General features: G+C 42.2%; 1 protein-coding gene across 2 annotated transcripts in view; it reads right to left on the bottom strand.

Moving 5' to 3' along the window:
• The window catches only part of LOC118572509 (zinc finger protein 883-like), a 28782-nt gene extending 17358 nt beyond the window's left edge, over nt 1-11424 (bottom strand). The window contains exons 1-2 of one of the 2 annotated variants that reach the window (XM_036172216.1): nt 11288-11424; nt 5425-5593 (exon numbers count right to left, since the gene is read on the bottom strand). Coding sequence is in view for 1 of the 2 variants with exons in the window: in XM_036172215.1 (XP_036028108.1) it covers nt 11288-11329 (42 nt within the window). In the remaining variant the exon portion in view is untranslated. The remainder of the gene's footprint in view (nt 1-5424; nt 5594-11287) is intronic. The other variant, XM_036172215.1, reaches the window with a different exon arrangement.
• Between the last annotated feature and the right edge of the window lie 5491 nt (nt 11425-16915).

Genomic DNA, 16915 nt, shown 5'->3' on the forward strand with positions numbered 1-16915 from the left:
CAACCCACGAGTGAAAGAAACCAGAACAAGAAGTTCTTATCTGCAGTTATTTTAAGGCAGAGCTTTCTGTGGGAGAATCTAGCCTACCACTGGACATTTGCATTTAACTTTGCACGTAAGGTCGTATCAGCTCATGAATTATATATGTATAATATCTGACACAAATAAAATAAAATTTAAAGCAGATGTGTAACTTTATTGATTTATAATTTTTTAAAAAGATGTTTCCCCTCAGCACTTAGGGGATAGATGAAGGTGGATCTCTGAGTTGAGGCTCACCTGGTCTGCATGATAGCAATGTTCCAGGACTACACAGAGAGACCCTGTCTCAAAACAACAGAAACATTAAAAAATTATATTATGTATATATGGGTGTTTGTCTGTATGTATGTGTGCCACATATAAGCCTGTTGCTGGAATTACAGATGGTTGTGAGCTACCATGTGGGCGATGGGAACTAAATCCAGGTCCTCTTCAAAGAACAACAAGTGCTCTTAAACTGAGTTATTTCTCCAGCCCACTTTATAAAAGTTTTAAAGGTAGGCTGTTGGAACATGGTCCAGGAATGGAGCTGTGTGAAGAGAATTCTGAGTGCTTTTGAGGACACTCCAAGAAAACAGAACAAGAGTCTTGTGACTTAAGTTTCTTCAAAATATGGGATTGTTCTGGGAATGTGTTTTCATGCCTTCCCAGGTGTAGCAGATAGGAGTGAGTTTGCTTCAGAGTACCCATTGCCGCTTACTATTGTTATTCAGAATGTTTACAGCTTGAATCATGTGCTCTTTACTCATATGACCTTTTTTGCTGTTGATTTTTTCTTTCTTCCTTTGTTCATTTTACATACCAACCACAGATCCCCATCTCATCCTTCCTCCTGCTCCCCATCACCTTTCCCCACCCACCCCTTATCCCTTCCTCCGACAGGGTAAGTTGGGAGGACAGCTAAAGGCCAAGCTAAGGGCCTCAGCTGAGGCAGGGCCAAGCCCCTCCCTGCTTTATCAGGGGTGAGCATGGTGTTCCACCATAGGAAATGGGATCCAGAAAGTCGGCTCATTTGCACCAGGGGTAGATCCTGATCACACTGCCAGGGGCCCCTCAAACAGACCCAGCTACACAACTGTCTCCCATATGCAGAGGGTCTAGTCTGGCATATGACCTTTCTTAATTCTCAAAGTATATATTGATATTGTCTGATATTCTAAACAAAGTTGGCTATTGCATGAGACTTCAGTCTGCCTCATTCATCGGCTCCATTCTCCCAGGCCCCACCACCTCTGGAGTGATGACAGTGGGCCATGGAGACGGTTCAATGAATAAAGGCACCTGCCACTAAGTCTCACTACTGTAGCTCCAACCCCAGAACCCACAAGATGAAAGGTGAAAATTGACTCCCAAAAGTTATCTGACTTCCACATGTGTACTGTTGGATGTTTGTGTGTGCTTATGTACAACCACTGTGGTGGTTTGAATAAGTATGGCCCCTATAAGTTTATATTTGAATTCTTCATCATCAGGGAGTGGCACTACTTGAGAGGGATTAGGAGCTGTGGCCTTATTGGGATAGGTGTGGCCTTGTTGGAGGAAGTGTGCTACTAGGGGTGGGCAGTGAGGTTTCAAAAGCCCAAGCCAGGCCAAGTGGCTCTCTCTTCCTGCTGCCTGTCTGCTAGAACTCTCAGCTATTCTCCAGCACCATGTCTGCCTGCATTCTGCCATGCTTCCCAATATGCTGATAATGGACTAACCCTCTGAAAGTGCAAGCAAGCCCCAATTCAATGCTTGCTTTTATGAGTTGCCTTGGTCATGGCATCTCTGCACAGCAATAAAATAGTGACCCAAACAACCACTAAGTCAGTAAATGAAAAAATTAAAGTGATTTTAATTAATAATGTTGACGGACATTTATTGTGCATGGTGACAGGTTTCACAGACATCTTAATGCAAGCGTATCATGTAATTTGATCATATGCACCCTGCCATCTCATTTCTCCCTCCTCCACTCTTCTGCTTGGTTTCTGCAGTCTCGCTGCTACTCTCACATCACATATGTACATATAGGATTCTAAATTTAGGGTCCACAGTGAGAAAATGTAGTATTTGTCTGAGTCTAACTTATTTCACTTATGATGATATACAGTTCCATCAACTTTCCTGAAAGAAATGACTTAATTTTGTCCTTTCTATTTGAAAAAAATGCACACCTTTTCATCCAGTCACCTATTTGAAATCTAGGCTAATTCTGTAAGTTGTCTAGGTTGAGTAACGCTGCACTAAACAGACACATAAGTATCTTTGGACATATATCCAGTGGTGGTATGGCTGGGTGACAGGACGACTTATTTTGAAGACTCTCCACACTGATTTCCACTAGCTGGATGAATTTGCATTCCCACAGAGTGTATAATGTCCACCCTGCACTTTCATCTTCACCAACATTTATCTGTTTTCTCAATGGCTGTCTAACTGGGGTGAGATGGAATCTCACAGCACTTCCACAATGGCTTAAGGATATTCAATATTCTTTATGTATTTACTGACCATTTTGCATTTCTTCTCTTGAGGGTTTTTTTTTTTTTTTTTTTTTTTTTTGAGACAGGGTCTCTTTTCATAACTCTGGCTGTCCTAGAACTCATTATGTAGTAGACCAGGTTGGTCTCAAACTCACAGGGATCCATCTGCTTCTGCCTCCCAAGTGCTGGGACTAAAGACCTGTGACTCTGAGAACTGTCTATTTCATTTGCTCACTTATTACTTGTTTAGCCTTTGTGTATCTGGCTGTTCTTTTTGTTGTAGTTGCTGTTTTTCTGAGTCTCATTCAGGCATGTTGCCTTTGTGTTTACTATGTAGCAGAGGAGGAGGAGTTTGAAGTGTGTGTGTGTGTGTGTGTTTAGGGTAGGGATGCATGCATGTGCAATGGTCCATGTACGGAGATCAGAGAACAACTCTGTGGAATTGAGTTTTCCTTCTACCTTTATGTGGATTCGGAGGGTTAAACTCAGGTCACCAGTCTTTTGTGCAAGTGCCTTTACCGTTGGGCCATCTCACTGGCTCTGTGTGTTTCATATGTTCTAGACATTAGTCCCATCAGATGTATAGCTAAAAAAGGCTTATTTCATTTATAGGCTGTATCTTACCCCACAACTGATCTTTTGTTGTACAGTTCTTAATTTAATTCAATCCTTTGGACAATTCTTAAGTTTTTATTTTCTGAGCAGCCAGAGACATTTCCAGAATGTCTGTAACTATATCTTCAAGTGTTTTCTCATTTCATGTTTTACATTAAGGTACTTGATTCATTCTTAACTGTTTTTTTTTGGGGGGTGGTGGTACAGGGTGATATTATAGACCTAGTTTCATTCTGCTATATCCACGTGGGTAGTTTGCCTGTACCATCTGTTAAAGAGGGTTGTATTTGTTCCAGTGTATTTTTTTAAAAAGTCTTTATTAAAGGTTAGATGCCTGTAGCCATGTGGGTTTATTTCTGGGTCCTCTACTCTATCCCTCTGATCTACCTGTCTGTTTTAAGTTAGCATCTTGCTGCACAGTTCTTCACATCTCTCTCTGTTCCACTTGTTGACCATTCTCCTTGTGTATCTGGATTAACAGCAGTGAGCAGCAACCATGGCACAGCCTGATATTATACTGTGTTGAAACTTACCCCACAAAACAAATTAATCCACCATTTCAGAAGTTTAAATTACATTTATTTACACAGTTATATGCAAGGAGGACGGGTGCGAATGTGCCATGTAAGAAGACAAGTGATGGGAGCTGGTCCCTTCTTCCACCATGTGAATCCCAGGGATCAAATGCAGGTCATCAGACTTTGTAGCATGCATCTTTACCTGCTGAGCCATCTTACTAGACTGGCCCATTACATTTGAATCAAGATTCATGAAGTTCTTATCACATGGACAGAATGAGGCTAGATACTTAGTGAGAATGTAACATGAATGACCTCCAGCCCAGTTCCTGGCAAAATCCTTATTCCCCTCGGAAACCTCATGAGCCAGGTCTCCACAGTCCACATTTCTCTCGGCAAATGCTTCACTAAGCTCTGCTTATGGATTCTAAAACTTTCCTAGTCTGTAAGCCTTCTTCAACGTCTCTATCACAACCAGTTCAGAGGATGTAATAGCCATCTACTCAGATTTCTGGAAACAGTGTTCGCACTCCTGTTACCAATTTTCTGTATTGGTTCCTTTTTTTCATTACTATGATGAAATATGTGGCAAATCAACTTAAGGAAGTTTCTTTTGTCTCACAGTTTGAGTATATTACAGGGAAAGCATGGTAGCAGGAGTATGAGGCGGCTGGTCACAATATATCTACAGTCAAGAAGCCCAGTGAAATAGATACCAGTGTGCTAACTTTTCCCTTTTTCATTCAGTCTGGGACCTCAGCCTATAAAACAGTGCTGCTCACCTTCAGGGTGGATCTTCCAATCTCAGTTAAACCTCTCTCTCTCAGTTAAAGATCCTCCTACACATACCCAGAAGTTTGTCTTCTACATGCCATCAAGTTAGCAAGCAAGACTGACCATTATAATCACAAACAGATCTCTAATGGTTTAACAGAATCTACAGTTGGAAATAATTTTTTAGCTTGAATTTAATTAATGTAGAAGAGCTTGTAACATTTGCTTTTGCATAATCCATTCCTTATGACTCCATATTGAAATTCACCAGTGGTCTAGCTTGCATGAGGATACAAAGAAGAAAAGAAAGGTGTTAGGTTTTGTAGCTAGTGTACTGGTGGATGCAATAAGGGCTACAATGTCATGCTTAAAAAATATTTCTATAATACTTTTACTCTGCCAATCAAGAGTATTGTCATGCGTTAACACTATTTTAGTCAACAACAACCCATACAATATTATGGTAGCTCTTATAATGCTAACACAAAAATTTCCTATCATTCAGTGATGTCATGACAATTATGCAATAGTACAAAGCGTAGAATTGTTTACACGCTCGAATCCTCATGTTCAGAAGGAGATGTAGGAAGACACTGGGGTCAACTTCAGTTTCTGTTTACATGGAAATGTGGCTGGCAGGAGCTACTTACAGTTCACAAAAGGAGGGTGAATCTGCCTGTAGACGGACCTTCCTCCCTGCATTCTACAGGAATGGGAATAATTGAGCTGTCCAATCAGATGCTTTGCTGAAACAAAAGGGGTGGGGGTAAAGGGGGCTACTGGATTAAAGTACAGGAATATGTGTGAATTGTGGTATAGTTTGTGATAGGCACATGCTATGAGCCTTATGAACTTCAATGGCTATGCAATATCATCTTCTGCACTATAACTTACATGGCAATCATAGGGAGGATATCAGGGCAACTGAAGGCGAGACATGGTGAATTTGGGCCAGGAAGTCCAGAAGTGTAGATGTATAAGCTATTGAAACCCTCATAACTTGAACTTACCACCCTGGGCCTCCACTTGTCTAGAGCCCAATTTCACAGCTGTCCACTCATCCACTGGCTCCTGTCTATTTGTGGTATGGTTCGGGGACCTAGGCTCTTGTCTGAATGGTGTCTTGGGACCTGGGGCCCTCTTCAGATGAATGTCCACATGCCCACAGCTTCCCAAACTCTGGAGAGACAAAGGGAGCAGGGACAATCAGGTAATGTGAGGGCTTTGTGCACAGGAATGTCTGCAAAGTAGTTCTCATTCAAAGGGAATAAAATGCACTGTATTCCAAGTCAAATATTAGTAGCTGTGGCCTAGCAACATGGATTTAGGTGGAAGTGGTTACATGAACCTTCATAGTCACAAAACAAAGTCATAAATCAAGGCATCACTCAATAGAGTGGTGTAGCTATCAGGTTGTAAGTGGCTGTATTAGTTACTTCTCTGCTGCTATGATAAAATACCATGACCAAAAGCAATGTAAGGAAGAGTTTATTTTGGCTTATGGTTTAAGAGGAGTAAGAGTCCATTATGACAGGGAAGGCATGGCATGGTGGCAGGAGCAAGAAAGTGGTTGATCACATTTTTATCCATGTACAGGAAGCAGAGGGGGAGAGTAGGAAGTGGGACAAGGCTTTAAGTCCTCAAGGCCTGCCCAGTAATGTACTTCCTCTAGCAATGCTGTAACTCCTAGAGGTTCCACAACATCTCCAAACAGTACCACCAACTGTGGAACAAATGTTCAAATACATGAGCCTGTGGGGGTGGGCGCATTCCTCATGTAAATCAACACAATGGGGTTGAAGCAAAGTGGGCAAACTTCTGGCATCGGCTGCGGATGCTATCTATAGTTAGCATTGGGGTGGTGGGAGCCAGTGGTCTGTTAAATTAACACATTCTGAACATTTTACTTGTTACAAAAGGTATCCATTTTTGACACAGGAGGTAGTAATTACATGTCCCTTATATGATACTTCACTGAGCTATATAATTTTGGTGTTTGTTACATTTTTCTTTTGTTCAAGGAAATGTTTTATTACACAAAATATGATGGGGGAAAACATAAAGGAAGGATTGTAGAAGGATACTATAAAACACAATGAGATCATCATGGGTATGTTAATTCTGCTGGCTGTGATATAGGTGCTATGAATGTAAGCATGTTAGTAAACAAAAATATATGCAATTCATGTCAATTATAAGCCAATAAACTTCAAGAAGATGTATGTGTCAAATCCTGGTGTTAAAAGTGAAGTGCATAGTATTCATTAGACAAAAACAATATTAGGTAAAAGAACAAAGAGACTAAGAATTCATTACCTAATCTATGATCTTAATAAGTGAGAAAATAAATATTATGTTTAAAAAAAGATGAAGCTGACAAAATGGCTTAACTAGTAAAGATAAAATGCTTGACACCAGGGCTGATGACCTTAGTTCATCGATTCCCAAGACCTACATAACGGAAGGAGAGAATTGACTCCTGAATGCTGTCCTCTGATCTCCATATAGTCTCTGTCTCAAGCTCACTCACTTACTCATACACACAAAATAAATAAGTAAGTAAATGTAATTTTCAAAAAAGGTTGCAGGGAGACTAAAAAAGAAAAAAAAATCCAAAATAAAGAAAAAAAAGAGGTATTGAAGGAAAAATTACATGTTCATTTGTGTTATATATTTGAACTCATATCTCACATCATAGTGGAGACACCCTATGAGATGGGTTCTTAGTGATTCTGACATTCTGCAAACATTATACAAACCTCGGTTACATGTTACAGCTGCTATCATGTATGAATCTACTGTGAACATACCATCTTGATGTGTCACATGTCTATGTATTATAAAGCTATACAGCATGAACTTGGCAATGAGATGAATAAATATAACTGTGGAAATGAAGAAAGAGTCCTTAAAAAATCCTTGCCTATTAGATTCATAGATGACAGAGACTGGGCTGCATAACAAGAGGAAAATACTCTCTTTCTAATGAAAATTATAGGAACACTGGGGCAACTGTATGGCTACAGATGTTTGCATACCCTTTCCTCATACCATGTAATAAATCATTTATAACTATTAGGTTTATAAATCTAAAAGCATACTAAGACATACAGAAGGTGTTATGGGAGATGGAGTGATTTCTCTTTAAATATACACTAAGCTATGTTTAAAAATTCATAATTTAAACTACACTGAAATAATTGTAGTCATCAAATAAAACAAAGGGTTAAAAAACGAAGTGGCACAGTGGGAGAAACCAATTGCCTCACACACATCTAATCACTTCTTAATAAGGAAGGCAAACATAGAGACCTAGGAAGAAAAGTAGGCAAGGGATTTTAAAAGCTGTTTCATATAGAAAGTATGTGCATGTTCAATGACCACAAAAGTGCAGAGCACATTTAGAAATGACGAAAAAAACATAAAACAAAATAACAAGATAGACAAACAGTATTGATGAGCACATGGAATAACTGCACATAAACTCATGATGAAGTGTAAGTTGTTATTCCTTTGGAGAGAGCGGCTATGAAGGAGACAAAACATGTTCTGTCACAGGTATAAATGTGTGTCATGATAGCACAAGAGACACAGAAATAACAACAGAAAAGCTGAAATCCTGGGGGGTGGAGACAAGAGGAGATACAATCAGGAGTGACAGATAATCATGTGGCCTAGGTGACAGTCATAGTCACTGTCTTTTATGTGTAGTTAACAAGGGAGCACAGGCTAAGTTTTCCATGTCGGTCATATTTCACCTAGACATAAAATTCATAAAGGAAGTAGGCAGAACTTAGGAGAAAATAAAAATTCAGAGAGGCACATATAAATGACCAAGTTACATATACCATTTGTGTTGAAAAATCAATAAACATAACCTTTTTCTCCTAAATTAATTAATAATATTATCCTATCAGAATTTCAACATGGTTTATTTTTAATAGAAGGAAAGAATCACAAAACCCTGGAACTTTTCTGGAAGGTTCAATATATGCATATAAAAATATATATGTTTGTGTACATGTGTGTATCCACAGTATATATGAAATTAACCTAGAATAAGAGCAATAATTATGGGCTATTATTATTATTATTATTATTTTTGTATTTTTTATTTTGTCTCTGTATTCTTTTTTTTCCTTTATTTTTTATACCAATTACAGTTTCTCCTCCCTCCTCCCTTCTATCCCCCCTCCCTATCCACTTTTCCTCTCCATTCAGATGGGGTAAGGTCTCCCTTGGGAATCCATAAAGAATGGCATATCAAGTTGCTGCAGGACCAATCCCCTCCTCCCTGCATCAAGGCTGAACAAGGCATCCCACCATAGAGAATAGGTTCCAAAGAGTCAGCTCATGCATTAGGGACAGGGCCCCACAAAAGACCAAGCTACACCATTGTCACCCAGATGCAGAGGGCCTAGATTGGTCAATTATGGTCTATTATTACATAATATTAACACATATTATGTAACTCTAGTACTGGTAACAACAAACTCCAAGGCATCCCAGTATAAGTAAGATCCACTGATGGATTTATATGGATGTGAGGTTTGTATTAAGAACAACATAAAGGCAATCCAACCATATTAAAAAACAAAACAAAAACAAAAGAGTAAAAGCTCTAGCATCCAGAATGAGTGCTCAGCATTTTCTAAGCTCCCCACCCACACCTCGGCTCACCCCATCTACCAGGTCCACCAGTCCCTCCTGGAATGCATTTTAATACATATCAAGTGTCTTGGTTTTAATGTATTCCATTTCAAGGAGAGTTCTAAGTCTCAGAACTCTCAAAGCAGAGGGGACTGGGCCTGTGCAGATGGCCATGAATCACAGGAAAAACCAACTTTTTCAGATGGGGACACAAGCATGTCATTGGCCCTCAACTCTCACCATTAATGAAGAGTTAAAAGTCACTGACCCCCATTACCCCAGAAGAGGTTGTGAACGCTCTTCCAGTGGTGACTCCCCGAATCCCAACAGGGACTGGCTACTCCAAACAGGAGACCTCCTGCAGTTTCAATCAAAACCATGCCAGACAACAAGTGCTCGAAAAGACATGGACATGGCAAAAGAGAAAAGCCTAGTACACTGCTAATGAGAATATAAATTATGCATAGCACTCTGTGTTCCATTTCAAAAAACTAAGCAGAACTATGATATAACCCAAACATCCTAATATTGGTTATGTATTCAAAGGATAACAAATTGCCAAAGAAATGGTATCATTCCCATTATTGTTGTAGCCTGAGTCACACTCACAGACCACCAGACATGGAAACAACTGAAGTTCCTTTTAGATGACAGTATGTATACCAGGACCTTCCTTCCAGTAGCACGGCATCCAGGTGCTCCCCTGAGAGGCTGCACCCCCACACCTCAGAAAGCCTCCTAGAGGAGGAGAGGACCCAGTACCCTAGAATAAGAGCAGTAAGATTGGCTATCATTACATGACACTAACATGCAGCTTATAACTCGATTACTGTGTCCAAGGGTCCTATAAATATAAATATCCATCAATGGACGTACATGGATGAAAAGACTGGACTGTTAAGAGCATAGAAAGACATATCAATATAACCATATGAAAAATAGCATTACTATTCATAGAAAACACACGCACACAACCAGCAGCAAAAAAAAAAAGTGGACCTCTTGGCAGCCTGATGGGACCTCGGTACTTCCTACACCCTCTCCCACAGCTCACCCCACATTTCAGGTCTACTCAGTGTTACTAACTAATCCGAGAGAGCAAAGACCGGAGACTTGACAATCACAGGAACTTGGTGTCAGGCAGTTCTGAAACCTACCAACTGGAAAAGACATGAGGGAGGGATGAGGACTCTAACCGTTCCCAAATGGGAAGGAACACAAAGGCATTCTCTGACGCCGTCCTGGCCTAGAGGGGCTTAAAAAAAAAAAAGGACAAAAGGAACAGTCCTTGTGTAACAAGGACTCAAGTGATTCTTCTCTTGAAATGTTCACAGACAAACATCCTTGGGATTAGCGACACAGCTCAGCAGTTAAGAGCAGTTGCTGTTCTTCCAGAGGACCTGGGGCTTGGTTCCCAGCATCCACATTAGGCAGCTCACAACCGGCTGTAACTCCACTTCAGGGATTCACACGCCCTCTTCTGGCACTGCCCTCATTTGGTGCACATACATACATTTGGTACACATAAACACACACACTCACACACATACACACACTTTAATTAAAAAGATGTTAAAATCCATTTCTCTGGCACCTGGAAGAAAACAAAACATTTTTTTTTTTTTTGGAAAAAAAATTGTGTTTGAGATATACCATCAGGAAAATATACTATGAGGAACAAATGGGAGACTTTCAGTGCAGCCCTCTGGGGAAGCACCTGTGGGAAGCTCAGGGGCGCACAAATGGAGGAAGCGGAAGTTAGAGTGTTTGGGAGCGTGGGCGGGGATGTGGAATTTTCAGAACCTACAATCAGACTTCAGAGGAGCTGGCCTAGGTTCTGGCGTTGAGATCCTGCTTCCCATACACCTGTAAAGTCCCGGGACTAGGTGGGCCATGGAGAGGATGCAGGGGATTCCAGCGGACATACACAGATCCTTTCGTGAATGAACGTCACATTGAGAGACTCTCCCCTGATGATCCACCAAGTCCTCGCCACACATGATCCGGAGCAAATGGGCAGCCAGCGCAGAGCTGCCCAGAGAGGGCTGCAGTCGCTGCCTCGGGGGTGGGGAGGGGGACCGGGACGCCCCGGGCTCGGGCAGCCCCATCGCCCAGGCAGGGGACCCAGCGCGGACGCCCGGCAAGGCCTCACCGCAGACCCCGCTCGGCCACAGCGCTTCCCGCTCGCGCACCGCCACCTTCGGGCGCCACACGCACACTCACCATGTCCATTTCTTGGGGACGCCGGCGGCGTCTTCCTACCATAGCCCTGCATCCACCGCGTCACGGCGTTACCAAGACTGCGCAGGAGCTGCCCCCCGCAGCAGACACTGAGCCCAAGATGGCGGCTCCCAGACAAAGGCCGGGCGACCGCCAAAGCCCGCCCCCGCCCTCCGTCTGTGTGTCTGATTGGACACGCCTCAGCCTACGGCCTGCGATTGGACAGGGTTTCAGGTCCTTCCCGCTGAGTGACAGTACTGGACGCCCACGCACAGCTGCTGGAGCCCAGGAGGACAGGTTCACAGATGCAGCTCTTGGGGACTCTGGCTCCTATCAGATCTCTGAGTGCCTGGACTTCAGTCATCTCTGTGGGAGGCTTGCTCCTTGGTCCCCTCCGGCTATGGGTTAGGGACTTGGCCTGCTGCCATGAGTCCTATTGCAAATTTAGCAGATTTCAGCCTCTGCTAAGTTCCCTCAAGTCCTTACACTGTGCTTTTAACCTGCTAGAGTCCTCTCTGGGCCACAGGTCACACTTACATTGAGTTTTGTACATAAAGTCATATAAGATTATGAGTTAAATACGTGTATGTGTGTATTAGTCACAAATGGGAAGAAGATATCAGTTTTCAAAACCCTTCTAAAGTTTCCGAACTGTTCTCATTAACTTGGCCTTCAAAATGGAAAGAGATGTCTAGCGTAAAGGTTTTTTTGTTTGTTTGTTTGTTTTTTGTTTTTTGGTTTTTTTTTGTTTTTGTTTTTTTGTTTTTTAAATTCAGATTAAAAATGGAAAAGAAACAGGCAAAGTCAATATTGGTGGCACATGCCTGTATGTACTTTTAGAACCTGCAAGGTAAAAGCAGGGAAATTGCAATCTCAAGTCCAGGTTGGTTACAAGATGAGTTTCATGCCATCTTAGAATGCATATGTAGACCCTGTCTCAAAATAAATAAATACAACATGTGAAATTGATGGTAATGACCCAAGGCACCTAAAATATCTTTATAATCTGATCAGTGTAAAATTGGTGACTTTTATGTACTATTGGGTAAAAGAAAAAATCTTCACAACTCAGGAAATGTTTTAAGTCTCCAGCTTGTCTCAGTTTAGAAGAGCCACAACATCCTTTTGAGAGCTGTGACTTTCCTGATCTCAGGAAGTAGGGCCTGTTATCCCAGAGGGGAGGGAATAGAAGTTCCTATTGGTATTTCTCCTAAAATCCAAGAAAGGGAACTGTAGCGGCCTAAAAGAGAACACAGAAATTTAAGCAGAAGGAGCCCAGAGGCAAACCACTGCTTCCCAACAGCTGGTGAGGACAGGTCTATTCTTCCAGAGATTGGACAGAAGCAGGCAGAGAGAGACTGCAAGGTCACAAGAGGAGGAAATACTATCTCTTCACGTCTATCTACAGCCTTGGTCTGTAGAGTTCAACAAAAAGATTGCCTTTTAATTTTGCTACTTGGCCTTGGTCCCTGTTGTGTGATTTTTGATTGTCTTCTAACAATAAAGCTTGCTTTTGAGTCAGAGGGCAGAGCTAGCCACTAGCTGACCAAAATTAACCATAGAGGTTTGGGAGGACTGAGGACAGGAAGTAGTAAGGCGGGGCTGAGAGAGGATCTCAGCCCTTTTGGATGGAGAAATGGAAGAGATAGGAGGTCACTGGTGGCTTCTCCGTTGCTTCTCTGATCATTCAGGTTTTTACCCTGATATCTGACTTTTTTGTGTGTTTGTTTGTTTTTGTTTTTTTGAGACAGGGTTTCTCTGTGTAGCTTTGGAGGCTGTCCTGGATCTTGCTCTGTAGTCCAGGCTGGCCTCGAACTCACAGAGATCCGCCTGGCTCTGCCTCACAAGTGCTGGGATTAAAGGCGTGCACCACCACTGCCCGTAGTTTTTTTTATTGATAAAGAATAATTAGATAAACATATCAGGTTCTTAATGGTCAGCCTGTGGGTGTTCCTTCCTCCTGTGATGTGGGATATTGTGTGATTTTTTTTGGAACAATATATTTCAATACATATTTCTGTGAACTCAGCAACATCCAACAAAAGGAAAGGGAAATCAATATCTATGTGGCACCTGTTGTTAGCCAGGTAACTTTTTTCCTACTGCAGGCATTTTTACACCATGGAATGAACCATAGTGAAGTTTGTTGGAAATGATTTACTTTTTAGCTGTTCTGAATGATGCACTATGCTTATTAATCTTGCATGCCTGTTCTGTTTTGCTCTCCTTGTTACAGAGCCAGGGAGCCAGCCGGACTCAGAACATGGGGTTTTGGAGGAGAGGAGGGAGGGCCTTTTCACTTCCTGAGTCAGTTTTCTATATGCTTAAAATAGTACAAGACAATTTGCTGATGTCATTTACATTCATTTCTATCTGTCTGTTAGGCTCTGACTAATTAGATAAGGCTGGATACAAGCCCCTCCAAAAGCTGTTAGTTCAGATTTGGGCTGGTGAGCAATCAATCTATGCTGACAACCACCCAGCCTCCTTCTGCTATATGTAGTTTTCTGATGCCTGACAAGGTGGCTCAGCTGCAGAAGATGAGCTGGTTGCCTACTGGGAAACCAGTTGATTTTCCTCCAAACAATATTTCATTTTCTAGATAGTTACTGGGAACTTGTTCTCATGGAGCTGGCAATATTCTTGAAGTAAAAGGAAAATGACTCCATAAAATCTTTCCTGGCCGGGCGGTGGTGGCGCAGGCCTGTAATCCTAGCACTCAGGAGGCAGAGGCAGGAGGATCTCTGTGAGTTTGAGGCCAGCCTGGGCTACAGAGTGAGTTCAAGGAAAGGCGGAAAGCTACACAGAGAAACCCTGTCTCTAAAAACAAAAAAACAAAAAAACAAAAAAACAAAACAAAACAAAAAAAAAGTTTTGTGCGTGGTGACAGATATGGATCTATTTGCAGCCTTCTACACGTTGACATCCAGTTATGCCAGCACCATTTGTTGAAGATGCTTTCTTTTTTCCATTGTACAGTTTTGGCTTCTTTGTCAAAAATGATTTGTTCACAGGTATGCAGATTAATGTCAGGGTCTTCAATTCGATTCCATTGGTCCACATGTCGGTTTTTATGCCAGTCCCAAGCTGTTTTTATTACGGTAACTCTATAGTAGAGCTTGAGGTCAGGGATCGTGATGCTTGCAGAGGTTGTTTTACTGTACAGGATTCTTTTGGCTATCCTGGGTTTTTTGTTTTTCTGTATGAAGTTGAGTATTATTCTTTCCAAGTCTGTGTGCACTTTCATATTACAGGTGTGTATGAGCTGTAGTAGACAAGGCCAGTCCAGATTCAGAGTGTGCGGAACAGATCTTCCCTTTCAGTGGGAACATCAGTTAAAGCACATTGCTGACAGGTCGGCTAATTATTGGCTCAGGGGTTTTGGCGATTGTGCATTATCTCCGGCATTTGGATTCATAGCGCCCATGTAAAAAGCCATATGCTATTCCAGCACTGCAGATGTGGAGATAGGAGAATTCCAAGCTCAATGAGAGACCCTGTTTGTCTTGGTCAGTGTTCTGTTGCTGTGAAGAGACACCATGGCCATGGTAACTCATAAAAGAAAGCTTGGGGCTGGCTTACAGTTTCAGAGGGTGAGTCCATCATTAGCAGGGAAGTGTGGTAGCACGCAGGCAGACATGGTGCTGAAAAAATAAGCCAAGAGTTCTACATCCAGATCCACAGGCAGCAGAAGAGAGAGCTACTAGGTCTGGTCTGAGTTTTTGAATTCCCAAAGCCCACTCCCAGTGATATACTTCCTCCCACAAAGCCACAACTACTCCAACTTCCTAATCCTTGTCAAGTAGTACTGCTCCCTAATGACCACACATTCAGCTATATGAGCCTATAGGGAACCACCACACTGACAAAAATAAAAATAAAAGAAAGAAAGAAAGAAAAAAGTTGGAAAATGATAGAGGAAGACACTTGTAATTAACCTGTAGCTTTCCCATGTACTCACAGGCAAAAGTAACTACACAATACAAACATGTATGTATATATTTATTCCCCTAATAGCCCAAAGCCTCAATTGTGAAACAAGTGGACTCAGGATGGACCCTGCCTGACTCCAAAATCCAAACACTGTAGCCAGAAGTTTCTCCAGTCCCACCCAGCTCCATGGTCCCACAGCCACTTATAAAATAATCACTCAGAGGCTTAATGTTATTTACAAACTGTATGGCCTATGGCAGGCCCCTTGCCAGCTAGTTCTCATATTTTAAATTAACCTATTTCTATTAATCTGTGTTTTGTCATGTGTTCTGTGGCTTTACTGGTCTGCTGGCATGTTGATGCTTCTTAGGCAGCTTGCTCACATCTTCTCCACTTCGCCTTTCTCTTCCTGTCTCTCTACTTGGATCTCCTGCCTGCCTCTAACCTGCCCTGCCATAGGCCAAAATAGCTTTATTTATTAGCCAATGGGAGCAACCCATATTCACAGCATACAGAAAGACATCCCACAGCATATGGCTCATGTACTTCCTTTTGTCCTTTTAGATCTTTGATAAGCTTTCTTTTTTAATTTTAAATATATTTATTTATTAAATTTTTTCCATTTTACATACTAACCCAAGTTCCTCCCCCCTCCCCTTCTCCCGCCTCCTCACCTCCCTCCCGCTCTACCCCCATCCACTCCTCAGAGTGGGTAAGGCCTTCCATGGTAGTCAACAAAGTCTGTCATTCCAAGTTAAAGGAGAGCATAGCCCCTCCCCATTGTATCAAGGCTGAGCAAGGTATCCCACCATAGGGAATGGGCTCCAAAAAGCCAGTTCATGCACCTGGGATAAGTGGGGTCCTACTGCCAGGGGCCCCACAAACAGATCAAGCCACACAACTGTCACCCACATTCAGCGGGCCTAGGTCGGTCCCATGCCGGTTCCTGGGCTATCAGTCCAGAGTCAGTGAGCTCCAACTAATACCTGTCAGCTGTCTTTGTGGGTTTCTCCATCATGATCTTCTTTTTTTTTTAAATGCCAAATGCCATTTATTGAAGGAGGGAAGAGGTCTTAAATACAGGCTTACAGCACAATGGGAGAACCCCAGATGGCAGAAGTTCACTTCTGATGTTTGGTTTTTTTTTGTTTTGTTTTTGTTTTTTGTTTTTTGTTTTTTTGTTTTGAGCTGAGGATTGAACCCCAGGCCTTGCGCTTGCTAGGCAAATGCTCTACCACTGAGCTAAGTCCCCAACCCCGCTTCTGATGTTTTACAATCTTGCATCTAAGCTGTTAATGCTCAATATGCTGGATACTCAGACAAGGAGCTTCCCTTAAGCATTCAGGAGGGTGGAATCTCGTAGGGAATTAGCACAGGGAGGATATCAAGGTTAAGGTCAGCAAGCAATGCAACAGTTACCCAAAATGGGGGCCAGGGCCCTAAAGGTGCCCCCCTTTTACTAAAAAATGAGCTTTTGACTTAGGTTGCATGGGACATCAGCATGTCACCTTACCAGTCATGGAGACAACTGTCCAGGCCACACAGGCACTCTGTCTTAGGTTGGTGAGTGCCCCCCAGGTATTACCTATCTCTGAATACTCATTATCATACAGGCTCAAATGTGTGAGAGCTGCAGAGTTAACTGTTGCCAAAGATCTCTAAGTGGCGCTGGGCTTGCAATCTGTTGTGTTTTTGACC

The sequence above is a fragment of the Onychomys torridus genome, chromosome 22 (genome assembly GCF_903995425.1).
Source record: "Onychomys torridus chromosome 22, mOncTor1.1, whole genome shotgun sequence".
NCBI lineage: Eukaryota > Metazoa > Chordata > Mammalia > Rodentia > Cricetidae > Onychomys > Onychomys torridus.